This window comes from Apteryx rowi, unplaced genomic scaffold, assembly GCF_003343035.1.
Source record: "Apteryx rowi isolate R43461 unplaced genomic scaffold, aptRow1 scaffold_39, whole genome shotgun sequence".
In the NCBI taxonomy this organism is placed as follows: domain Eukaryota; kingdom Metazoa; phylum Chordata; class Aves; order Apterygiformes; family Apterygidae; genus Apteryx; species Apteryx rowi.
Window position 1 is genome coordinate 3,619,945 of NW_020450418.1, and position 25,338 is coordinate 3,645,282.

The 25,338-nt window shown below is 41.1% G+C and overlaps 1 protein-coding gene across 2 annotated transcripts in view; it reads left to right on the top strand.

The window, feature by feature from the left end:
• The first annotated feature begins 2,826 nt into the window (after positions 1-2,826).
• The window catches only part of DOCK7 (dedicator of cytokinesis 7), a 100,948-nt gene continuing 78,436 nt past the window's right edge, over positions 2,827-25,338 (top strand). The window contains exons 1-7 of one of the 2 annotated variants that reach the window (XM_026074554.1): positions 2,827-2,929; positions 18,813-18,988; positions 19,186-19,254; positions 22,081-22,210; positions 22,317-22,529; positions 22,953-23,038; positions 25,185-25,251. In XM_026074554.1, coding sequence (XP_025930339.1) covers positions 19,190-19,254; positions 22,081-22,210; positions 22,317-22,529; positions 22,953-23,038; positions 25,185-25,251 — 561 coding nt within the window. In that variant the 5' untranslated portion in view covers positions 2,827-2,929; positions 18,813-18,988; positions 19,186-19,189. Of the gene's footprint in view, positions 2,930-18,812; positions 18,989-19,185; positions 19,255-22,080; positions 22,211-22,316; positions 22,530-22,952; positions 23,039-25,184; positions 25,252-25,338 lie in introns of those variants that run through there. The other variant, XM_026074553.1, reaches the window with a different exon arrangement.

Below are 25,338 nucleotides of genomic sequence, written 5' to 3' on the forward strand. Positions count from 1 at the left end.
TTGTGAATGCAGTGATACGGAGAGGTAACTGAGAAGGTCTGTAGACTAGACTGTAGGCTGGGAGTAAGTAGTACTGGTAAGTCCTGTAAACTCTGTTCAGGAATTTCCATCGAGGTCTAGACAGTAGCCAGTTACTTTTAACTGTCAGAAGTTAAAGAGGTAAGACCACTTGCAAGTTGAAAGTAAAGGTTACAGTCTTGGTCAAAGCAGTTGGAGGTTGTTCAGCTCTAACTTTCTGTGGTAGTCCTTCAGGAAAATTTTTAATATCAGGTGTGTTGTTAATGGGGCAGCAAGATGGACAGCTATTAATGTGTAGTACGTGGTAAGAGACCATGCTGGTTGGTGCCACCCTTTTGTTTCACTGTCTTTCTTCCCGTGTTGCATCAAATGATCTGTGTAGTAGTTTCCATGCAAACTCACAGTGCCCCTTAGCAACACTATAATTGTAGCCGAGCTTGCGTCTGCTTCAAGTTGGGGTAGAGCACACTGTAGCTGGAATTAAGGATGTGTTGACGGGCTATGCTCCAAGTACAACAAAGCTCCCAGCCACTACAGAGCCATCCAGCTGAGGCCAGCATGCAGAAGAAAGAGAGCTAGAACTGCTCTGGAGTATATCACAAAGAATGGGATCCCAGTCACGGGTCAGGTTTTTAAAGAGCCGGCACATGGCGGGAGGAGCAGCACTGAGTAACATGGCTAGGCATCAGCTGTGGTTTCACAGTTGAGGACAGATTTCCTCTTCTGTCTGTACTTTCCATCTGGAAACAATGCATGCCCCTCAAACTGGGGAAGGATTTTTAATTTTTCCTATGTTGCATTCCATGGCTAAATGTAGATTCTGATCTTTCATACCAGCCGTGCAGCAAAGGCTTCTCTTCTGTGTATTGTCAGGAATTACACAAAACATGCACCAAGGAAGAGATCAGGTTTAAAGCAGAGATCATCTGCAACCCGAGGCGAGCTTTTAAATCTCATCAGCCACAGATGCATAATGTTTTCCATGCCAATGAGCCATTTTAATACATTCCAAACTTTTCCATAAATGCTAGCAGTGTGCCTGGTTTGTTCCTGTGTGTGCATGTTTGTGAGTGTGGGTATGTGCATGGGGCATGGAGCAGGGTAGATGGTTCTTTTGAGGGCGATCAGACAGCCTGAATGTTGTCCGTACCCAGCAGGAGCTGTTTGGTCTGCTTTCAGAAGCCACCCTCCAGAAGTGAAAACATAGTCTCCTGTGGATAAAGGCAAACATAAAGCAAATGATTTCTTGTGGCCAGAACAAATAAAGCATTTTTTTTCCTTTTGCAGTCCACTTTTTTAAAAGATAAAATAATGCTTCCTCTAGCTAATCTTACTCCCATCCTCTGGCCTGAGGAAACATCTGCTCTCCATTGTAGGCTTGGTTGTTCTAGCTAGTTCCCTTTTATAGTTTCTTCTCTTCCATTGACATTGGTTGCCTCCTCCTGCTCCCATTCCTGTCCACCAGTGTTGACTGCCACAGAAGTCCCTAAGCTAGGAGGCTTCCCTTACACATTGGTTGTCATCTCTTTGGAACAGGGACTTTGTTTTGTGTCTGGGAGATACGGTGGACCAAAATGCTGCAGTGTGGTGACTGACGGTTGGGGGTAGATTTGGGATTAATGAATTTGGCATTCACTTCTGGAGAAGAGCACTTCCATGTTAGTGAGGTCATGTTGACTAGGGCTAGTCAGCAGCTTTTCAGCAAAATGCTTTTTTTGATAGGAAGAGTCTGCGCTTTGGTTTTGCTTTTGAAACAAACACCTTTCCATCACAGGGGAAAACTTGGCTGTCCCAGCCCCACTGCTGAGGTGAACTGCAGCTTAGCAGTATGTTACAAGATGGAGCGCTGGGGACGGTTGTGTGCGGGTTTGACCCATGGCTGTTTGTTAAGACAGTCTTTGGCTGTTGGCATTTTCCTCTCTGATGTTACTCTTCCTTTGCTGAGGTGTTCCTGTGGTGGGTTTGCCTAACTGTTGCATGTTCTAGGGCTTACCAGTGACAATCTGGCTTACTGGGGAAAATAAAAAACCCAAGAGGGGCACAGTATGTATTTCACCCAGCAGGTGTGGTAGAAGTGATCTGTGTTTTTCCTTGCCCCGTGGTGGGATTTCTCTCTAGTGAGGCGTTACGCCCTGGTAGTCGGTGCGCTGCATGTCTCCTCTGCTGCTCACCATAGTCCTTCTGCTACCTTCGTGAAGTGGGTAACAGGTTTTTGTTCTGACCTAGCCAACTGATTTCCATGTATCATTCCCTAGACGTTTCAACCCACTCTGTGTAGGACTGCTTTTCTGGCTCTGAGCTGGGTGTTGAAGGGGTTGGCTGTTAGGTCGAAAGTGGCTGCCAGTGCTCATCTCTGTGTCTGTAGAAAACAAAAATAGGCAAGACAGAAAAATGAGAGAGCAGAGCACAAGAGCAGATGTGTGACCAGGCTTGAAATGGCTGTGGGGTGTGGACAGTGCTAGAGGAGATCTCTTCTTGGTAGAAACTGGAAAGAGCCTGCTGGGAACAAGTTTATTTGTGCTCAGTGTCACATGTGTTTTATTGCCACATCTCTACACAAAAGAACAATTCACAAAAGGAAAAAATATATAATTACTGTTAAGAATATGTATATGTAGCCTTGCAAGAATTTTGTGACTCTCCAGGAGATTAATATACATGGTCCATTCTCACAGACCTTTAACACTCGTATTCCAACAAGTCCACTGAGTATATGATTTTATGCCAATGGACTGAAAATTATTTGATATATTGCCTTCATTGTAATTGTTTTACAGAGATAATATTGTCCCTGTCTCATTTCAGAACTGTAGCTGCAGAAGTCAGGAAGCAGATCTCAGGGCAGTATGGAGGATCTCCCCAGCTTCTCAAAAACCTCAACATTGGAGGCAGTGTCTCCCATCACACAACTGTAAGTAATAGATGGAACACAGAAGAGTGATAAAGGTGTGCATAGTTCCTTTGATTAATCTGGAAATAAATTGCAATGTCTGTTTACTTGCTGATGGATTATTGACCTAAGTAGCACTGATAACTCCGAGGTAAATAATTCTGTGCAGAAAAGCTAATTTAATGGTCTTTATCTTGCAAATAAGTTGACATAGCTGAGTGTTTATGTTCCTGCCGAATCTTTGTATGACACAGGGGCTCCTTGGATGAGATCATAGTTGTTTTATCCTAGGAAAGCCTGGACTGGGCGTTAAATTCCACATGCATGTCTGGTTCTGCCTGTAAAGAGCTCTGTGCAAGCTTGTGCTCTTTAGGTAGTTGTTTTTTTGTCATGGTCATTAAGGGTAGAACCAGAGCAGATGCTATTAAGCTCTTCTGCTCTTTAAAAGTATTTTAAATGTTATAGTGAAAGTTTGGATGTGGTTATTCCTAAGGAATATATATTTATTTACATGTTTACGGTCCACTTTCAAGAATGGTAGAAATGTAGGCCAAGTTGTCAGAATTACTCTCACTGAAGTCAATTTTTTGAGCACAGCTTCCCAGTAACTTTCAAAATACATTCAGCTTGGTGGTATAAATTTTAAGAGTTCAGCAAACTTTTTCAGGCTGGAACTGTATTTTTAGAGGTGTTCCTTTGATTTGGGTTGTTGCTCTGAGTTATAGCAGTTTCTTTTGCAGCAGTCAACTTCAAAATAAGTATATAGCATCTTGTCCCCTTTGAAGTGGATGGGTGAGATCAGGTGGTACTGAAAATATGCCTTGAGTGTGACAGTCTGTTCTGAGAATACAGGGGTTCTTCCCTTGTTTTGGAGTAGGGTTTTGTGGAGTTTCATCAGTTCATATCCTACTCTGTTATCCCATGTAATGCATTAAAGCTTCCGCATACAGAGCACAGATGCTCCTTTAGAGCTTGTTTCATCTCAAAAGGGATCTTGAAGACAAAGTTGACCCCTAGCTTAGAAGAGTGACTTAGCTGCAGGCTGGAAGTTAATCTTTAAGGAGAGATATGGCTGTGCCAAAATCACTGGTGAATGAGGAGGGCTGGAATTTGTGTCTTTTCGCTGTGCATCAGCTGTGTGACTACAAGGAGACCATAAGGCTGGCTTTATCAGCTGTGTGCCCAGCCTTAATGCTGAGTGAGCATGAAGGAGGAAGGGTTAATGAGAGTGGTGTGTCCAGAGCTAATGTTTTATCACAGCAGTCTCTGTAGGGGTGTGGAATGATAATGCAAAGCCCTGACTTGGCAGTTCTGTATGATCTTTTGCATAATCCAGTATTAGGCGATAGGGAGAGACCCCTGCTATTAGGAGCTTAGGACTGGATGGAGCACTCTGGATTGTTGAATCTGCTTCCCTGTGGCAATGGATAGCTGAGGAACAGAGGCCTACTTTTGAAGGACCTGTTGGATGTCCATCCCACAAGCTTCTGTGCCTCACTGGTCTCACATATGGTCTCATGGTGGAACAAATTGGGTGAATTTCCCTTCTACTCCCCATTATTTTTCTAAAGTAAGATCTCTCTGTCTACCTCTCCAAGCTGTTTTTCAGCCAGCCATGTTTTTGATAACGTTTTCCCCCCTGCTTGTCTCACCTCTTTTCTATATGAGTTGTGTCTTTCACTTTTTATTTCTAAGGTTTTCCATTGTGCTATCGTCGAAGTATACATGCTCAAAGTTTCAGTCCTGTGGAGCTGCATAGGTACTGCTTAATGCAGGATCTGGGCCTTGCAGAGGTATTTTGTTGGTCAGAATACTGTCAGTCCCTTATTCAATTCTTGTGTCTCTCATTATCCTGTTGCTGTTGTGTTTTCAAGTAAATCCATGAAAGAATCTATAAAAATCCTGGAAAAGGTTATGCTGACTGGAAGCAAGCTCTGAGCCTTTCCTATCAAACTGCATTTCATGATGGTTGACATGATTAGCTGCTAGTTTGCTGTATTAAATTCTACACTGAGCAGAAGTGCTTTTCGAAAGTATGATTAACATGAAGTGATAGTTCGTAGAAGATAGTCTGTAGTAAAAGTATATTTAGGCCGATTATGAGTCTCAGTCCAGAGACTGCATAATGTGGCAGAGGTTTACTTGCAAAGAATTTTGGGTTAATTTCTCTCCCTTAGGCATGCGTCAAAATCTGCTGTGCCTGCCTGTCCTGGTTTGATAACAAATGTTATGCAAATAGAAAGCATTACTGCTGTTAAACTGAAATAGATATTTGCTCTGGAAAAGCTCATTAGTTTGTGTGTCATAACACTGTCATGGAGAATAAAATTGAAGGCCCTGATTCTGCATGGTTGTTTTGTTTAGTCACAATGGTTTGCAAGCCTTGAGCAGGATGCACGGTATGGGTTTAAATAGCAAATTTAACCTAAAATTTATGGGTATTTTAATAATGTAGTATGAGTGAGTTTCATTTGAGTATCATATGAGTATCTCCACAATGGCAGCAAGTTGTACTGTTGAGTCTGAAGGATGGAGCTGGAAAGCTTTTAATAATAATGCAGATATGGTTTCTCCTATCCAAAGCATCTTGCTCATATTATTTGCATAGATAGTTATGATCCAAATAAGGCCACACCATTCATTCTGTGTTGGCAGTTGCCAACAGTAGCAGCTTTTGGTATTTATTCTGAAAGTTCCATGACATGCAGTCCTCTGTAGACATTTTTCTGGAAAAATGTGTGCTTTTGTGAATGAAAGACTATGCTTGGTTGGTTCTTTCGTTTCTTGTTGACTGAAGCACAGTACAGAGACTTTTTGCGCTCAACAGACTTGCATTTGGTTGAACATAGCATAAATGAAAAAAAACCTGTTAGCTGAATTTTAGCAAGTCTCTTTCCTTTTGCTTCACAAGCAACAGACAAAATGCTGCTAGAAATGTTTCTAATTTTATATTTGGTAGAGCTGGAAGGAAGACACTGCTTTCAAATGACTGTACAGGAACATGGCTGTTTATTATTGTCAGCCTCCTCCCCTCTGCCACTTTAAGAGCACCTGATTTTAATTGTACATTCCTCAAACCACAGCTGTGGGTCCAAAGTCTTCAAAGGTTTTTCCTGTATTACTTAACCTGCTGGATGGGATTGCTCACAGGACGCAGTCTTTGTGGCACTGAGTTTTTATTTTTGAAATCCAGAACACAATGCACTGACAGTTTGTTATTCAGAAATAGGGGCTGGTAAGGTCTTAGGGTTAGATGAAAGAGTTCTTATTTTTTGAAGTTATTTTGTGAGTCTCTCTAAATCCATTGGTCAGTCTGGTGTGGTTTTGCACCTTGTTACTTGGGTAGTGACTGGCAGCTGTTAGCCAAGTGCTGGGCTCATCTTCTCTACATTAAGGGGGTTCAGTACTCCAGTGGCTGCTTCGCTGCTGTTGAGCTCCGCTAGGTTAACTTCTCTCTGAGCAACTGCTTAAGAGTAACATGTAGATTGTATTCACTGAAAGCAGAAAGCTCTCACTTCCTTTCAAAAAAATTCCCCAGCATCTGCTAGGACGGGGCATTTACTTTGTTTATTTGATGAACTGGACTGTTTACTATGGACTATTATAGTCTGTCATGACTAATCACTTTCTTTTCTATCCAAGCTTGTTTTTTTTTTTTGAGCAACTCCTTGTGCTGTGGTGCTTGTTAACTCTCTCTCTGACCCTGTATTGCACTAGTCGCTCCTGCTGCTGTTTGCTAAATGCTGTGGTGCGGCAGAGGCCTATGGGATTCCTTTGGCAGCATTTCTGAAGTAGTTTTACCTGGATGAAGCTGGACTGTTGGGCAGTAGTCATAGGTTAACATCTGTTACTGTTGAAGTGACTCAAAAACTTTCTGTGAATCTTGATGTGCATGTCTTGGTTTGCTATTTAATGGCTTGTTGTGCTTGCTTGGTTTAGGAAGAGGAGACTTTAGGTTTGCGTCTGCAGGTCAGGTCCATTTTTTCCCCCGTGCTGTCCTTTTATACAGGCAGGTAATGTTGTCAAAGGACAGAAAACAATCATTAGGTATCTGGGCTTCTCTTTACTTCCTGGCTTCTAGCCCAGCTGTTTCTCTGTCTTCTTCTATATTCAGCAGGTTTTGTTGCTTAATGAAATTTGTTTTCAATATAGATATGGACTTAAAATCTTGGATTTCTGAAGACTTGTAACTGCAGAAGATTGTTTTTTGAAATGTTTTTGGTTGATGTCCAAAACCTGATTCTTTTTTTTCCCTTCTAACCAATTGTTAAGAGTTACTTAAAAAAAAAAATTAAAAAATTTTGGTCTTTAGAGGTGTATTTTAATTAGAAGAGCAGCATTTCACAGAACTTGCAAATAAGCTGAAGGAATGTAAAATCAATTGTTTTACAGAAGCATGAATGCTGTTCTCAATAGATTAAGAGTCATAGTTCCTATCTGCTGGTGTATGTTACTGCATAGTTGAGCATTAATATGAGAAGGGTGCACTGTTATAAGAGATGTTAATTAGCCTGTAAATAAAGTGGTGCAGATTCTTGGACATGATGTGATCTGACCATCCCTGCTCTCTATGCTGCATTTTCTCCATATAAAATGAAGGTGCTGAAATCTACCTGTCTTTGTAAAGTGCTGCTGGGTTTATGAGCATTATTCAGGCTAACTAAAGTTTTGTCTTAGACTTGCTGGGTGTCAGACTTCAATTCTGTGTATTCATATATAATATCTAATTATTATGTAAGAGACTGTAAGTTCCTTTGTATATTTTCATTATTTTATCATCATTTAGAACAAGAAAAAACGATAATTTGTGCAAATGATTGGAAAACATTGTGAGGGAAAACATGACAATACCCTATGTGGTATAGAAAAGGGCGTTGTGAAGTGTTCAGAGCCAAGTAATTTTATCACCAAAATTACTAAAATTAAAGGAAAGTGAGCCAAGTCTTAATGCTCTCTCAAAGCTGATTAAGGCTTAATAGTGCTTCCCATTATATGTGTTTCCTGGAGGTTTTGCCCTTGCACACTGGACGGCCCATCCTCATCAAACGGGAGGATGGGAGAGGCATCCACATCCTCTTCCCTGCATCCTCCCATTAGAGATTACTCACAGTTCACTCTGCTTTGGTGCAGATGCCTTCTTTAATAAACTGGAACTGTTGCATATTATTTCTAAAATCAGTAGTGAGTCCTGTTGCAGAGGTCAGGAGCATTTTATCTATTAGGTTGGTGAGTCCAGTATCCATTAAAAGGTTGATGATCTGGTTTATCCTCAATAATTTAGACAGTATATACATTAGCAGAGATAGTAATCTTAACTAAAAACTGTTATACCAAGTAAATTCAGTTACTTAAAAGAAGCATTCAAGACAGGCCTATTAATAAATACTCAGAATCTAAAAAGCGCAGTTAAATCCTGCTCTTTCTGTTTACTTAAATTAGCTGTGAAATCTATTTTTCAGGAATAAAATGCATAAACAAACTGATGTTTAATGAAAATGCTGCTAATATCCTAAACTGCAAAATGTCTTAACATTGGATTCAAATTACAGTAGAAAAATATTAATTGGTGTGATTGGCAAGTGTTCCACACTAATGCTGCTGCGGTCCCAGGGGTGTTGCAGTGTTGCAGAAGCCACACTGGACTGGAAAGCTGCTACTTCATGATGCTGAATTACAGCTTCTTTCTCCTTCTCCACTGCCTCGCTGCTGCTTGCCTGCAAAGGCTCAGCAGAGCAGGCTGAGCATGCTGTAGTACTGAGCGTAAAGGAGTGCACAGAGAAGTGTGCGTGTGTCGGAGGACCATGTAAGAGAGGGTAAGGTGTAGACACACTGCTGCAACAGTACCTCTGTGTATGTGCACTCTTGGCCTCTTGCAGTCATAAGGCAGCTTGAGTTAATCTTTATCCTTTTTAACTGAGCACTGACCTAATTTGAATTAGGCCTACCTTTCTGATGCCTGGGCGCATGGGGTGTGCGCATCCAGGTTTTGCACTGCCCTGGCTAATGCTGTCGCTGTGCAGGGTCACTTGCTGGCTCTGCAGAGCCCGCAAGGAGACTTGCGAGGCTGGAGGGCCCTGGTCGATGGGTCAGTGCCTCGCGCTGTGACTGCAGTGCCTCTGCAGGGCTCGGCTGGGTGCTGAGTCAAAGCTAATGCATGCTGCTGGCTTCTTCAGGCAGCACCATTGAGATGCACAGAGCTGAGACATCAGGACTGTCTGTACATGAAGCTGGCTTGGACTTGCATGGTTTATTAGCTCAGGTCTTGCTCCCCATGAGCATGGCAGGAGCAATAGTTTCTTCACCTGGGTATGTACAGAGAGCGCTTCAGCTGCACTCCCTTAGTGTGACTCCTGAGCTAGTAACATAGGCAGCTCCATGTAACACCACCTTTGGCATCTCTCCGTGTGTCTTGTGGTTAATCCATACCCTGGATAAATTTCCCACCGATAGTAGAGACATGACTGTGCCTTGCACTTTCCACACAGAAGAGCACGCACATTGGTGGTAAGCAAGGTTGGACTGCCACAGTTCACAGCCCTGTGTGAAGCGTAAGGGTCTGGAGGGATCTCAGGGCAGGGGGGAAGGATCCATGTCAGCTCCTTTGATGTACTGTTTGTGCCAAAAGTGGGAAAGACTTTTCCCTTTTCTTCCCTGCTGCTGCTGTGTCCAGCTGGCTGAGAGCCTGCCCAGCTCTCATCTCCCACCACCTCTGGCCCTTTGTGGATGTTTTTCTGACAGGTTGGTGAGTTGAGCTGGCTCAGCAAAGGGTCTGCCGAGCGTCTGGAGTGGGAGAAAGCAGGTGGGGCTATCGGGCTGCCCGTGGTGGGTGGAGGAGCCAGAGGAGGAAGGGACCTTTCTGTCCATGAGCAAGGCTCACCCTTCTCCTGTAACTTCACATTTTGTTCCTTTGCTGAAGGTCTTGGTCCCTGTCACCTCAACTGGGCTCAGTGCTCCAAGTGTGCAGTGTGCAGGAGCACGGTGATTTTTCTGCAGTCTTTGGTCAAGCTGTTTGTTTTTCCCCCTGTTCTTTATTAAAGAGCTTTGATGCTTTCTTTATTTCAGTTTCTGCACTCTCCTCTCAGTTTCAGTACGGTTTATCCGAGGGTAGCGTTCTCTTTCAGATCAGCCTCAGTACTTGTGTTTTCTGCATCAAAGTCTTTCTGTTCTTGAAACACTCTTTTGTTAAAATTACATGATTCTTGGTTATCAAGGAAGATACTGTCTTCTTATCCATGCTTGGAGGCATAACTTGTATCTTTCTGAGTTTGAGCAAATGCTTTAGTATTGCCGGATAACTAATTAATCTCTGATTAATATTTCTATACCCAAATGGCTTCTTATACTAGTAACCAGTTATAATAGCAAATAACCTAGCAGTATTTGTATATAAAACATCTCACTGGTTTTGTGACTGGTTGTTAGTTATTATATCTAGGATCTATCTTTAGCTACATATATTTACAAATATTTTCTTTCATGAGAGGCTTTTCCTATTTTAAGCACTGCGATATGATATGAATTGTCCCCTCGTGAGTTGACACACATTACACACCATTGGTATCGTCTGTATAAAGAACCCAAGACTTAATCATAAATATTCTCAGATCTTAAAAATAAAGGTCCCAGAATATTTCTAAAGTAATCTGTGTCTAAACAGAGAATGCTTATAGAAATTTTTGAAGGAGTTTAGTAAATATTTTTTTCCTGTGCACAAAGAGGAAGCCTGATTCATGATTTGCAATGATTGTCTTAAACATCACTTCTCCGTAAATTTCCTAAAGGAAGATATCTTTATATTCTTTTACATGAAGGTCACTTTTTCAAACACATGATTATCAAATAAAATGTATTTTCTTTCAGAGAGAGACTATATCAATCCCTGGCCAGTGTCTTGAGCATGGACTTTATCCTCATCAAGTAAAGGATAAAGTTATCCTTTATTTGAAGATGTTACTTTGTCTGTTGGACCAAATGGATCCAACTTTACCAAGAGTAGCATGTTTACAATTTGAAATGAAAGACTTTTATTGGTTATTCTCTATAGTATTTACATGTTTCAAGATACCATGCAAAAGAAGTATTGAGAGCTAAAGCAAAGCAGGAGGTATAAAACTACGTTCTAGAGACTGTATGCATGTGTATCGAGGCAATGACTGCATTTTATGGCTGAGGAGGTGTCATCCTGGTTTGGCACAGTATCTGTGGTTGATGAAAAGCAGAGATTTCATCTAGCAATCTCCTTAGTTCATTTGAATATTTCCATATGTTATAAATACAATGAAAAACTTACATGCAGAAGTTCGTTGTACTTGCCAGGCATGCGTATGTATGCTTATTCTTAAAATGCAGTAAATGGCAGTAAAAGAATATCACATCCACTGATGTCTATTTTTGTGCAACTGTTTATGTGAAATAAAATGTGATTTATGCAAGTAGAACATACATTGTTTAGTTATTTGAGTATTGTCAGTGGTTAATATTGCATTGCTGAACTTTCAAAAGAGTGAACTCCCAAAAAGAGTGAATATAGCCTGTAGTTTCCAAACAAAAGTAATTCTGATGCCTCGGTTTAGCAAATTAATTTCTTTAACCAATACCTTCTTGAACTTGCCTGCAAGTTCTTTTTTTTTTTTTTTTTTTTTTAAGGTGGCATGGTAGTGTCTTGGGATTTTTTTGGTTGGTTGGTTGATTTGGGGTTGATTTGTTCGTTTGGGAGCTTTTTTTTTTTTTTTTTTTTTGTTTAGTATGTTATGTTTCCTGTATTTTAAGACTTATGCTGAGTACTTTCTACTGTGCATCAAATTTGTTGACTCATGTCACAATTCCCTGCAATACCAGTATTGCTTTAAGGGTGATGGGATTTTGACATAGCAAGAAGAGGCCATCTGCATTCCTGAATGCTCAACAAGGGAAGTGACTGTTTGCCCCGGAGAGCTAGCGATAAGGACGAGAAGGCTGGGGCTCAGCTTTGAAATGTTAATCTCGTTCTTCTGTCTTTCTAAGATTTTGCCCAGGGTGGCAGTGGGCGGGAAGTTGGTTTTAATTTGGAATTTGAAGCTTTGGCACAATCTGTTACAATTTTAACGCATTATAAATTGTTTAGTATTTAAGGAGATATTGAAGTTAAGATGGAACTTTGTCCTACTTTCAGAATTGGCAAGAAATATCATCCTGATTCTGAAAAAGTGCCTAGCTGCCAAATAAAAAAAGTAGTCAGGATCCTCCCTGTGACGAGGAGCTCTGCAAGGCTAATCTTTCAAGGTCCCTTATCATAACCTCCCAGGGAATTTTACTCCCACGCAGGAGACAGGAGATATAACCCTCCAGCCTTTGCCATTGTCGTTTTTACAGGGCCCCAAATCGTGCTGTGATCTTTACAAGCAAATGCACAGACTGGGTCTCTGCCCTTGGGAGTTGTGCATCTCATTTTAGATAAATGGGAAGTTGGGCTTGGACTGGGAGGTGAGGGAGGTGGGTTCAGCTCCCTGTCCTACCAGATGAATCCAGTCAAGCCATTCTGCCGTAATCATTTTAAATGGCACTGCAGTTGTCTGCCTCTCCCTAACCACTGCTTCCTGTCCCTGTTTGCCCTCCTGCAGCCGGCACAAGGGATGGCGCTCCTATACCGTGGACTGAAGGGGAGGAGGAATCAAGGTTACAACTAACCTGGCAACAAACAAAATTAGTTTTTGGCTGCCCGGTGTTTATGCCAGCGTGAGGCAAGGGGCTCCCTGGCAGTGAGAATAAGCACCTTGGGAGGGCAGAGGAAGGGAGACGGAAATGAGGAGGAGACCACGCTTCTCATGGCTATGCTGACGTATGCTCGCTGGAAGAGTTTGTGAAATCATAGCTGTGGTCCTAGTGTGCTGGTCACAGTGAGTCCCGCAAGAGTACTTGTGATGCTCAGTACAACACACATGAGTTAAGCAACAAACTAGTGGAGCAGGATCCAGAAATCTCCCCTCTGCCCAGCTGTTTGTGTAGGGAAAGTACAGGTTAAAGTCCTTCAGGTGAAGCTTAGGATGCTTGTGGCCATCAGGCCACACAGGAGTGATCTATGCAGGACATGCCTGAACACATGTGGGTTTTTGCTCTCTGAGGTTTTTTTGTGCTTCAGTCCCTATCTGTGAAATGGAGATGATAATTGTCCCTTTTTTCCATCCTGGTTCCTACTGCTGTCCCTCACCGGGTGCCTGTACAGGGCCTAGGACAACAGACCTGTAGTCTTTTGTTACTAGTCTAGAAGTAGTTGGCTCAGTAAGGCAACAAACTGGAGGGGGAGGTTGTTCAGGCAAGGGCACATAATGATGGCTAATTAAATGGTATGCTAATTAAATACCTATGCTTGGGTCATTTCTTGAGCATGATGGAAAAGTGCAAGTAGGGAAGGTAGATTGTCTTTTGTCCCCACTGCCTGTTTAGGGCCCATCACTGTTAGCAAGGCATCCCTGCTGTCTTTTGAGTTACCTTGCCTTACACGCTTCTGATTGCTCAGCTCTCGCCTGTACAAGGTGGCTGCTGATTTTCCTGTTGGTTATATATGGCCAACCCTGCAGCCTGGCAAACCCTGCGATCGCTGGGGTGCTCCGGAAATCCTGCCTGTCAGAAGGGAACCTGTTCTGTGTACAATGGGATCTGATTTCATTCATCTTCATTCTCAAGAGCACCAAAACAGAGCAGGTCTAATACAACTCTGTGCTGTCCCTTAGGTTTTTTATTCCTTGGTGGGGTTGACTAGGTCATGAGCCCCACAGAATGGTACCCCGTGTGCAGCTTTCCCTCCGTTAACCGTTGCCCTTATGGTCTGTGGATGAGCTTCTCAACTAAAGCGAACAGGAGCTTGTGTTATCCTCCATGGGGTTATGCTACTCTCTCTAGCAGGGGTTCATGGTCCTGTCGCCAGATTTGTGCAGATGCCTCTTTTGTAACTGAGGATGATGATGTGGGCGCTCAAAGAAGGAAATAAATGGGAAGGAAACACATTTTGGCTAGCAGAGCACTAAAACTACAGCAAAATACAATGTTTGCCGTCTAGAGAAGGAGAAAGTCAATAGGAAACGAAATTTTATTTTCAAGCTTTTAAGGGGATATAACAGTGAAGAATAACACAGCCTTAAAGAAGAAAGCTTGACTGTCCCTGTTCCACGAGAGCTATAAACCTTTGAAATAGGGCGTTGTAATGCAAGCGCTGAGAGCTCTAACTACAGCAACACAGATTCGCCTGTGGCGTGTGTGTGTTAAGTACTTCATAGAAGCCAGGTCAATCAGGCTGGTGTCTTGGTTGAGCTGAAAAAGTGTGTGTGTCTGTGGTCATATTCAGAGCATATGCAGAATCATCACTTGCGAGCGATGTRTTTGATTTGGGGTAACTGCGTACATCTGAAAGAGAGAGCTCTGTGTGATTTCTTTGTATTAGCAGTTTATGCATACGTTGTATTTGATGTTTTCATTGGCTAGGGAGCTGGTTATGCCCATCTTGCTCACACTGAGCTGCCCCTTTCTCCCTATTAATTTTAATAGCCCTAGAATAGTAATTGCTGGGAATGAGGTGGCAGTGTCTGACCCTAGGGACAAAAATTGAACGAAGACTCTGTTATGGAATTATCCGAGGGACTGTCCAAAAATTGGTCTTTAATTACAAGTCTTTTTTTTTTTTTACTTCTTTTGTTCTTTTTTTTTTTTTTAAAGATCAGTTGATTAGTAGTAGTGATTCTAAGAGCTTTCCTTTGCATGTTTTTAGCATACATCTGTGATTAATTTAAACTGTTTCATAATCCTAGCTGGGAAGATGATCAAAGCTTGTGTACAGTTCAGTTTCCGGAGGGCCTTAATAAACTCTTCTTGGCAGAAATGGATGTGCTGTCAACAACTTCTTACAGTAACACTCCAGTATTCCTCCATTAGGTTTTATTAGCCGGGTAGTAGGTGGATTGCAGGTTTGCAAATGCTTGCCTAAAATCGTTCTTGTACCTTTGGAAGTTTGATGAAGAAAAGCTGGTTGCGTTTGTGTGGAGGAAGTGTCTGCTGTTCCTTCCTAGGAACTGTCAGGCTGAATTGAAATGGCATTTCCTGGGAGCAGTGTGAAGATTGCACGTGGCTGGCAAGGTGCAGCCCTGTCTCTGGACTGTCAGCAGACAGTAGCGTGGAAGAGGACAGCTTTATAGCTCTTCATTCATTCCCTGCATTTCTGCAGCAGCAGATCTCAAAACCTTTCAAATACGCAGCTAAAAGTGGTACTTGCATTTGCGCTATTCTTGCGATCTATCTGGAGTTCAGTCATATGTCAGAATGATGCACAAGGATAAGGATGAAAGTTTTGTAAACCACGAGTGTCGCAATCCTAATAGGCAGTGGGAGTCAGCTTTTGAGTGCATCATCGCTTTCAGATGGCATCAGGAAACATAAACCAGGTCTGGAGACTCTTGAGATGAGATGATAAAATAGGTTCTTCTTCTCAGTCAGTGATGAGGCTTGGATGATTAGATTGGATAACCTGGTCTTCATCTGAACTAGTTGGACTCTTTGAGTGGGTGTATTTGATCTGATGGGTTCCTATGAAAACTTCAGATGACTGATGCTTTGGTCAGGTTGCTGATACCAGGAGAACAGCCCCTTGTATAGTATTTTTGCTCTTGGTCTAACCCAGAACTTCAGAGGGATGCAAAAGTGCAAATTGGGACAGAAGAAAAGTTAAAAAGCTCTCAACAGGGAATGCCATGAAAGGCACTGTGTTGGTTCAGTTCAAACTCTGGAACAGCATTTGGGTTCATTTTCCTTTTTGATACGTTTGTTCATCCTTTTTTCCTCCCCCTCTTTCATCACTTTTTCCCCCACAAATATCTAAGGCTTAAAATAATGTGCTTGCCTTTTGTCTGCCAATAGTCTGATGTGAAGTAGTTCCTCTTCATAACCATGAATTTATGTTTGGCCTGTTTACCCAGGTGCTAGACAGTATTTCTGGCTGCACAGATGGCAAGTCTAATGCAGGCTTCTGGGTTTGACTTTTATGTTTGTTTACATCTTCATGGTACAATAGTTATCTGAAGAGACAAACTGGAAAACTGTGAAGTGGAACCTTGGGCCTAATCCTGGGATGTATGAAGGGCTTGGGACTTCTTGGAGCACAGGTTGGGTGCCAGGTAGCCCCATAAACACTGCCTGCCTTTCGAGATCAAGCCTCTCGCTGGCATAGCTGGTTTTTCTTCTGTCAACTATATTAAATGTTGTTGTTGGGCAAGTGAAATTTGAGATGTAAAATGCCAGAAATCAGGAAACTTGTTTCATTTGGGACTGCACCCTTTCATTTTTCACATGCATTCAGTTACTCTGTGTGGCTTACGTGGAATACGTGTTCAAATGAATGTTCTGGTGTGTTGTGTCCCCGTGAACTCTGTATTAATACTTGGAGATACATTAGTATCTGTTGTAATTTTCTTCTGTTTGTCAGGATGAGGGGATTAGAAAGATAGGAGGAAATGATGAAAAAGTTCCTCTTTATTAGCCTGGGGAAACCTATCGGTAATTAGTATGTGCTGATTGAAATGTAATGCTTGCATGATTAGTTCAGTTTTGCTGGGCAAATGCACCAAAAGGGTGCATTGTGTTTGAAACTGCCAGTGCATAAGAGAGGTTATCAGCAAGAAGAAAAATAAGCCTTAATAAATTAGGGCTTAAAAATAGGTACAGTTAAACAGTCTTTACTCATCCTCCAAGGCTACTGCAAGCCTCTGTCTCTCTGCCAGTGCCATTGCTTTCAGTATCTGGTGTGGAAGCAGCATTGCTGGTTGCAGGGGGTTCTGGGCTAGCAATTAACTTCCGATTAATTCTGTGGCCTTCATCCAGTCATTTTGTTATTTTTATTTTAATTTACAACAATTCTCCCTTTCTAAAATACTTTTTCTTCTCTTATGAAGTGTTTTGAGATTTACTGGAGAAAAGGATTATATGCATGCAAGGTAACAGTAGTGTTATATAGCAGCTCTTCCCTTCTTTGGTCTTTGAAAAACATGCACTTTTAGCAATTTCTCAGTAATAAACTGTCATACTTTACTACTCTAAGTTTTGTCATTTATATAGTGCCACGTGGAGCTGGTCTGTCTGTATATAAAAACCAGGTACTGTGAGGGATGACATTCTAATTCTTATGTGGGAAAGAGTGATGACAAGTTCTGCTTAATATGAGTTTTGCACTAACAAAATCATTTAAAAGTACCTGGTTTTTATTTTCAAAATTGATCTGCAAATCACATACCTGCAGTTCATTTCCTAAGTTGAAGATTAGAAGGGGGAAAAAGGATTGTGGAATCAGAGTTAAATAGGTGATGATCACGATGAATTTTTCGATATAGAGATTATTCTGTTTCTTTTACCTAAATTGCAGAACATAACACTGAGTTTCTAGACTTCATATTTTTTTTTGTCATCAAGATTCTTATCTGCCATAAAGTCATGTGGTCTAGCTCAACTGACTTTATTGGAGTCATCCCATTTTTCTGCCAAAGGTTTGGCTTTCTGTGTCTTAAGAAAACTACAGTATTCATTGAAGCTGGCTGTGGTATGAGGGATTCTTTCAATACCCATTCGGTGTTAGCCAAGTCTTTTTCTTTGAATAAAGTTAATTCATTTCAGAACTTTTTGGCAAGAGAAGTTTAAAAAGTAGAATTTGTACATTGGAATAGCAAATTTTTTGAGTAGCACATTTTAAACTTGAACAGTCGGTGTTATTTTTAAAGTCATCTCCAACAGAAGACAAGCCATGGTATAGTTCCCTGTACCATAGAAAATGTCTGGATGACAGGAAAAAGGAAGTAGTAGAGAAAAATCACTAAATTCTGATGTGTTTCTATGACTAATACTAACTATTCAGTCTTGCTGGGATGTGCCAGGGAATTCTAGGAACTCTGTCAGTTGCTGTAGAAATTTGTTCCTCAAAACTAGTTTTTAATGTCTCATTTTCTTGGTGTGTGTGTTTACATGCAGCCTTGTAGTATAATGATCTCATATCAGAAGAGATACATAAATATATCATATATATGTATATAAAATACATGGTTATGCAATATGAATATCCGGTATATGCAGGTATTTTTTGTCATATATCTAAAAAAAAGCTCACTTTTTTGCAGTATGGTGGTGAGACCAACGCTTCCGGTGAAATCTAGTGCTTCCCATCGCATACGGTTGTTCAGTCATTCCTTGTGCTTTGGGTGCAAGCTTTGTGCCCAGTAAATACGCTTGTTAAGCATCCGGTATATTTAGAGTGGTATCTCTTCCTGGTGTGGTCTGAGTCGTTATGGCACTAAAGGTCCTAATATCAGGGAGAAGAGGTGGTTAAACTTGTGTTGGTGATGGACAAACATTGTATTTGTGTTCCCTAGAGAAGTTATTTAATTCAAAATAATATTAGCCTTTAGAGTTTTGTTGCTTTGTGAGTTCTTGGCCCTTGCTTTGGATTCCTGTCTGTGGGCCGTGCCTAAGGGTGAAAGAGTGCTTTGCATCTTGAATGAGGATGAAGGTTCCCTTTGTGATCAGTGCAGCAGTATGGTAAGAATAAATCAAAAGTGATACGAATGTGAAATAGTGTAGTATTTGCTTTTGAAGAAAACGAATGTATTTCTTGAAAACAGATGAAAATTTGTTACTTTTTTGAGATGATGATGGTGTGCATAACATAAATATCCAGAGATATCAGATTAAAGATAAGACATTTAAAAATAGCTTTATGTTGTGTGTTAGTTAAGGCTAACTCCACCAGGGTTAATTATAGTCTGATGTTAGATCAAGTTTCCTCAAAAAGGCAAATGAACTGGTGTTTAAAAAAATAAAAATCTCATGCACGTGTCATATTCTGCTTTGTTTATTTTCTTTTTATTTAAAGACCTTTCCATTGCTTGTCTTTCCCTAGGTACCGCTTACAGAAGCAGTGGAACCAGTTGATTTGGAAGACTACCTTATTACCCACCCGATTGCGGTGGAATCTGGCCCCTTGAGAGACTTGCTTGAGTTTCCTCCAGATGACATCGAGGTGGTGTACACCCCCCGAGAATGTCGAACTCTTGTGTCGGCTGTACCTGAAGAGAGGTGGGAGGCAACAGGGAGACATCTTGCTCAAAGGAGCAAATTGTTCTGGATTTGAGTGTCTGCAGGGCTGAAGCCTAGAATCCTTTTCCATAAATGCCTGAAAGAGTATATACAGTCTTAAGTTAAAAGTCTGTATGTTTAAGATGTCAGTATGTTATCTGTGATTTTGAAGATGTTTGTTTTTATTCTTTTAACAGTGAGATGGACCCTCATGTGAGGGATTGTGTAAGAAGTTACACAGAAGACTGGGCGATTGTGAACAGAAAGTGAGTTCCCCTGTGATATTTGTCATCTTGATTTCTGGTTTAAATTTTTGCAGGATGGCTAGCTGGTGTGAGGAAACTCAGAAATGATTGTCCTGGCTACTGATTTCATGCGCCTTGGCTTTCAGTTGCCCAGCTCAGCTGAAATGATGCTTTGTGTTTAGCTGAAGTGGTGCTTTCTGTTTTGAAAATTAGATCTCACAGATGTCAAAATCCCTTGGGGCATTTTTGAAAATTGAGGTCATTTTAATCAGCAGTAACTCCTTTAGAATGCGCAGGAAATTAGGGAATGTAAACAAGTAAAATTACTCCCAGAGTTTGTTTCTTTTTCTTTCTTCCATATATTTTTAGTTCTTATGAGAAAAAAAATCCAGTAATTTTGTAAAGATGTAACGTTCACATGCAGGTGCAAGTATCTGATATTTAGGGTGTCCTCAGCAGCATTCATTTGTTCCCAAAGAGAGTTTGAGAAAGTGTATCACTTCAGAAGTGATTGTTAAACTATCACAATATTTACTTAATGAGTTGTCTGTTTAGAGAACATGTATGCATTGATTAATTTATGCAAATTAGCAGGAAAGTTTCTGAGTAGCTTTACTTTGAATGTACACTCTCTCAGATGATTGAAAGTCTGATGACTTCAAGAACTGCTGTCAAGGAGTAAGTGATCCATGTGATGTGCATCACCTAAAAATGACTTGACTACAGCTACAGCTCTGCCCTTGTGGCGGTTGCTACAATTCATTGATTTAATGTTGTCCCTACCACCACTCCATGGGTTGCTGAAGATACGCTTTGCAGTGCTAAGATGACCTAATAAAAACGTGGCTTGTAATCTCATACCAAAAAGAAATGAAAGCGAGCAAGCAAGATGCTTTATTAACTCCCAGCCTTTGTAGGCAGAGTCTAGACTATGCAGTAGGCTTGACAGCGTGACCCACTTAGCCAGCACAATTCTCAGTTTCTCAGTGACTTTCATTGTGTTCTGGTATCTAGAATATCTGGCTGTGATTCTTGCATTAAGGAGGGTTAGTTGGAGACAGTAAGGCATTCTGTCCTGTACCGATCAGCTGTAGGTTGTGTCCTGTGTTGAGGAAGGCCTGCAGGTAAAGACATCAAAGCTGACTGGGCAGGTGGAGGGTGTGTTGAGCGCTACAGTGAAAGGCTATCTTCTCCCTTCAGAAGGGGAGAGGCTCTTGGAGCAACAGTCACTGCAGTTCTGACTTGGATAAAATCATGGCAGGGGACTGGGTAGGGGCAGAAGGCTTATTGCTGGAGTGGAGGAAGAATCCAAAAGCCTGCTTGGGAAGGACTGAATTGTTTTTCACTCTAGCATGTCAGTGATCTGGTGCTTGAAAAGGGATGGTAGCAGATTTTGATGGATCAGTCCTCTTGGATGGTTGGCTGCAAGTGCTTTGACTAGCTCTGGAGGCACTAAAACCAGCTCTTCCAGCCTTAGAAAAATATGACTTCTGATGTGCCATCCCTCTTTCTCCCCCACACCAGGGGAAATCATCTTTATTTCAAATTTTGTCTATGCTTCTTTGTACCCAAAATTTTGGGGGGAGGTGGTGGAGGCGGGGCGGGACCAATGGACCTATCAATTGAATGCTTTAATTTTATTGGCAGTGGTAAATAATTCTTCGCTGGCCTGAAAAAGCAATAGAAAATTCTTTTTTCAACATTACAGCATAATTTCTGTAGCCTAGACTGATGGCAGCAATAATCACAAGCATCTCTGAAGCCAGTTCAGATTTAGAATGAGTTTACATCTGTTAGTGGAGCTCTGATTGAACTGTGGTACCTGCAGTGTGCGGTGCACGTGGCAGACATTGGTAAAGACTGTGCAGCTGGATGATAAATCCTCATCGTATTTTTTTAGCTCTCTGGAATTATAACCTAGTGAGGAAGATACTTTCCTCCTTTTTTCTCCTCCCTTTCATTATTCACTGGTAACATGTCCATGGTTTTGCCATGTCTGTGCATCCTTCTGGGGTAGCTTTAGTAACAGGGCAGTATTTGAACAATTAATTCTAGATGCGACCCCAACACTACTTCGGGAATTGACTTAGAGTGCGTGCTCCAAGGAGACTCCGCTGATCATACTGCCCTCTCTCCAGCTCCTGTCACTCATTCAGCCTGAATACAGGATGTATCTATGAACAGTGGCTGCTCTCTGTGGCTCTGGGCATATCTGTGTGTGAATATAAACATAGTGCCATTTGGGCACCCAAAAATATGTGACTCAAAAAGATCTGATTTCGTCAGCAACGCTAGACAGACTGTTTACTAGCAAGCACTCCTAAGCCCTGGAATGCTCTGAATTGCCCAGTCCTTCAGCATATTAAGGTGCTCTGGGAAAATTTTAATTGGGGTTGGACAGTCAGTGTTTTCCAAAGATGCTCAGCACTTCATGCAGTCAGACCTGAAGTTGCCACTGTGGTTTTAAAGATATTAGTGCTTTCTGCCCCTACCTGATTCTTGCTCCAGTGCAACCCACTGGCCTTCTATCCCTATGTTATTGGTGTTTTTTAAGCTTGGCATCACAGTTGCCACATTTTATAACTGCCTTAATTGGGCCTTGATAATGCTTCTTTTGACATCACTCAGCATTGCTTTATAGTTGAACAGAGTCATGCTGCAGTTCTGGGATACTGGTTGTTAGACTATCACCCTGGTACGGTGGAGGGTGACTGGAAATCCATTGCAGAGAGCAGTTTATGCTTTAAGATGGACCATGCTGATAATACTTGCTTTGTTCTGTATTTCTGCCTCTGGGGTGGGGGTCAAAAAGGATGCTAAAATGCACTTGAAATATTTTGTTTTCAGATATCACAAACTGGGAACAGGATTTAATCCCAACACCTTAGACAAACAGAAGGAGAGGCAAAAGGGGCTCCCCAAGCAGATCTTTGAGTCTGACGAAGCTCCAGATGGCAACAGTTACCAGGATGAACAAGTAATGTGCCTTTAAAACCTTGCTACATAAAACCTAATTTATAGCCATATTTTAAAAGTACAGTCCCTTTCCCATTGTAAGTTGCTTTTAATTTGTTGAATCTCAGGATGACCTTAAACGGCGATCAATGTCAATTGACGATACTCCCCGGGGCAGCTGGGCATGCAGTATTTTTGATCTGAAGAACTCCCTTCCAGATGCCCTTCTTCCAAACCTACTGGACCGAACCCCAAATGAAGAGATTGACCACCACAATGAAGATCAGAGGAAGTCCAGTAGGCATAAGGAGCTTTTTGCACTACACCCAGCGCCAGATGAGGTATTTTTGTTTGTATATGGGTGGGATTAAAAAAAGTGGAGGATAGAGGGAAAGTGAAATTTGTCAATCTGCCATGTACTTAAAGGAGTTAACATCACCTATGTTCAATTTCCTTGAGAACCGTAGCAAATTTGCCAGAGTTGCAGGCTGTTCAGCATGTTCTCTTGTCATAGATACTATTTTCTGAAAACTTGTTTTCCTTTACAGTTATCCAATCCTCTGTAATGTAGATAACATTAAAGGGATTTAATTTAGCACAGTTATAGTTGCTGGTGAATGCAACACATTGGTAAGCCTTGGATTAAATTGGTGCTAGTGTCTTAATAGAAAAAAAAAAAGTGATACATGCATTTGCTTCCTAATGGTATTAGTGGTTTGTGGAAATGTCATGTCTTTAAATTACTGTTGTGTGACGAATTTCAGGAGGAGCCTATAGAACGACTTAGTGTCCCTGAAGTACCCAAAGAACATTTTGGCCAGAGACTCCTGGTGAAATGTTTGTCTCTTAAGTGAGTATCACTGTAACAGACAACTGCATTATGGAAAAAGAGAGTTTAAATCTGACATTATATCCACATGCATCTGGATATAACATCTGGAATAACTCTACTGCTTTGTTTACTGCCCTTTCATTTAAAAGGATGCGAGTTTGGTTGTAGGCTTAGAGGTTAGTTCTACAAAGGCTAAATTACAGAGTACTGTGCAACTTGCATCAAACAGTTTTCTCTTTGAGAATTTCTTTATACTGATATTATATAGATAGTATTCATCTTCCTTTGCTTTTCTGGGTATTCATTTTCAACCAGTCTGTAGCTGTAACTCTCCCATATTACTAGCATGCAGGCTTCATCGTGTTTGTGCAGGGTGCTGCAACTGGTCAGTCATTTGTGTTTGGCTCTGGAACAAGGATGTTTATGGTGAGGGAGGTGGGGAGCAGAGAATAAAAATTTTTAAGCCTTAAAACATAAGACTAACATAAGACAATACTTTACAACTAAGACAGCTGAAGGTTTGCCAAAGTTTAGGCTCAACAACCTTGGCTGTGTCCCTTTAAGAGTGAAGACTTTATATACTTAGCAAGCATTAACTGAAGGAATAGAAACCTGTTAAACAAGTTTAATGAAGTGGAGCTCCTGAATGTAGGGTTACCTGCAGCTGGTTCATTGCCTATAACTCTTCTCTAATAACACAAGGTAAAATTTTACTGTTATTCCCTTGGAGAAATAAAGTACAAAACTGATTTTCCACACTGCTGTATTCATCTTCTGTGTCCTCAGTTAGGTCAACCCTTCTTATTAGAGAGCTCCAGTTAGACTACATTGCAGCTCATAACTGAGATATATGTGTGGGACATATCTCCTGCTGGTAGAGCAGTCCAGGACCTAATATAGCCATAGAGATGAACTGATTTTGCAGTCTTTTATGAACTGGAACAACATAATATGCAGTAGCAGTGGAGCTTCCTCTCCAAAGAATGGTGTCTTTAGCATAAATAAGTTAAATACTAGAAATTAATGATTTCTGCTATTTGAGCATCCCTTGCTAACCATAAATTTATAGCAAATCAGCCAAATATATGTTTGTATGTGTACCACAATAATTTCTGAAACTCTGTTTATAATTGTAATAGCATGTGAAATTGGGCTATCTTAATGGCACAGACAGAAGCATATAGTCTCTTCCCCAGGGATTTTTCAGTCTGGGGAGAAATGTGGGTAATTTAGAAAGGCTGCTGTAGTGCTAAGATGACCAGTGCAGGATCTTTGTCAGATTAATTTCATCTATGTTGCAAACCTATAAAAAATACCTGTTCTCCTGCATATTGCTCTCCCCGCTGATAGATATAGTTCTAGACCAAAAAGCTGAGACTTAACGTCTGTGGCCTACATAGCAGGAGATCCCACCACGGGTTGGATGTTAGTTTCATGGGGAGGCTCTTCAGATAGGAGAAGGGGGTTTCAGTTTGTGCTCAGTCTGGCTTAGGGGCAGATTTTGAAGGTGAAAACACAACTAGCCGTGAGCTTAGCTCTATTAGCTAAGTTAGCATTTTCTTTTGTAACAGTTTCAGGTAGCATAAATAGTTGCATGTTATTAGGCCAGAGATACAGTGACGCTGACTAAAAGGCCTAGTTTTCAAGACTCTCTGGGATAAATGTTATGTCTGTGGAACTGTGTGATTGTCTTGGGTTATGTGAAAAACTTCCCTGATAAAAGTTACTCTGAAAAAGTGATACCTTTCTTAGACAGTTTTTGAGATACTGGTTTTGCCTGACAAAAAAAAAAAAAAGTTGAAAAATTCCAGAATAACTGTCCCTGACTATGCAGAGGAAGGAGCTTTATGGTCAGCAATGCTGGGAGGAGCCATTTAGCCATATCCACAGGTCAGCGTTGTAAATTAGCACATAGGCCATCTTCTTAATATAGATAGTTGTTTCCTCTCGGAGGAGCTAAGTGGTCCAGCTATCCCGATTAATAAGTCGCTTCCCTTTAATCGCCCTTTTCAGCAGGAGCAAATCCTTGGTTTGGCTCAACTATTCATGATATCTCAGCTTAACAGTGGTCAGGCATTACCTTACCCAGGAGGGATTTTTTTTCTTTAACTAATATTTTTTACAGAATGAAAGTCTATTGATTCATATGTTTGTTTCTTTCAAGATTCGAAATAGAAATTGAACCCATTTTTGCAAGTTTGGCTTTGTATGATGTTAAAGAAAAGAAAAAGGTAGGTGATTCTTGGTGTGGCGACATTTCTGTGCAAGCATTACAAACCTATATTAAAAAAAAAAAGGGATGAGGGATTAATTCTGAG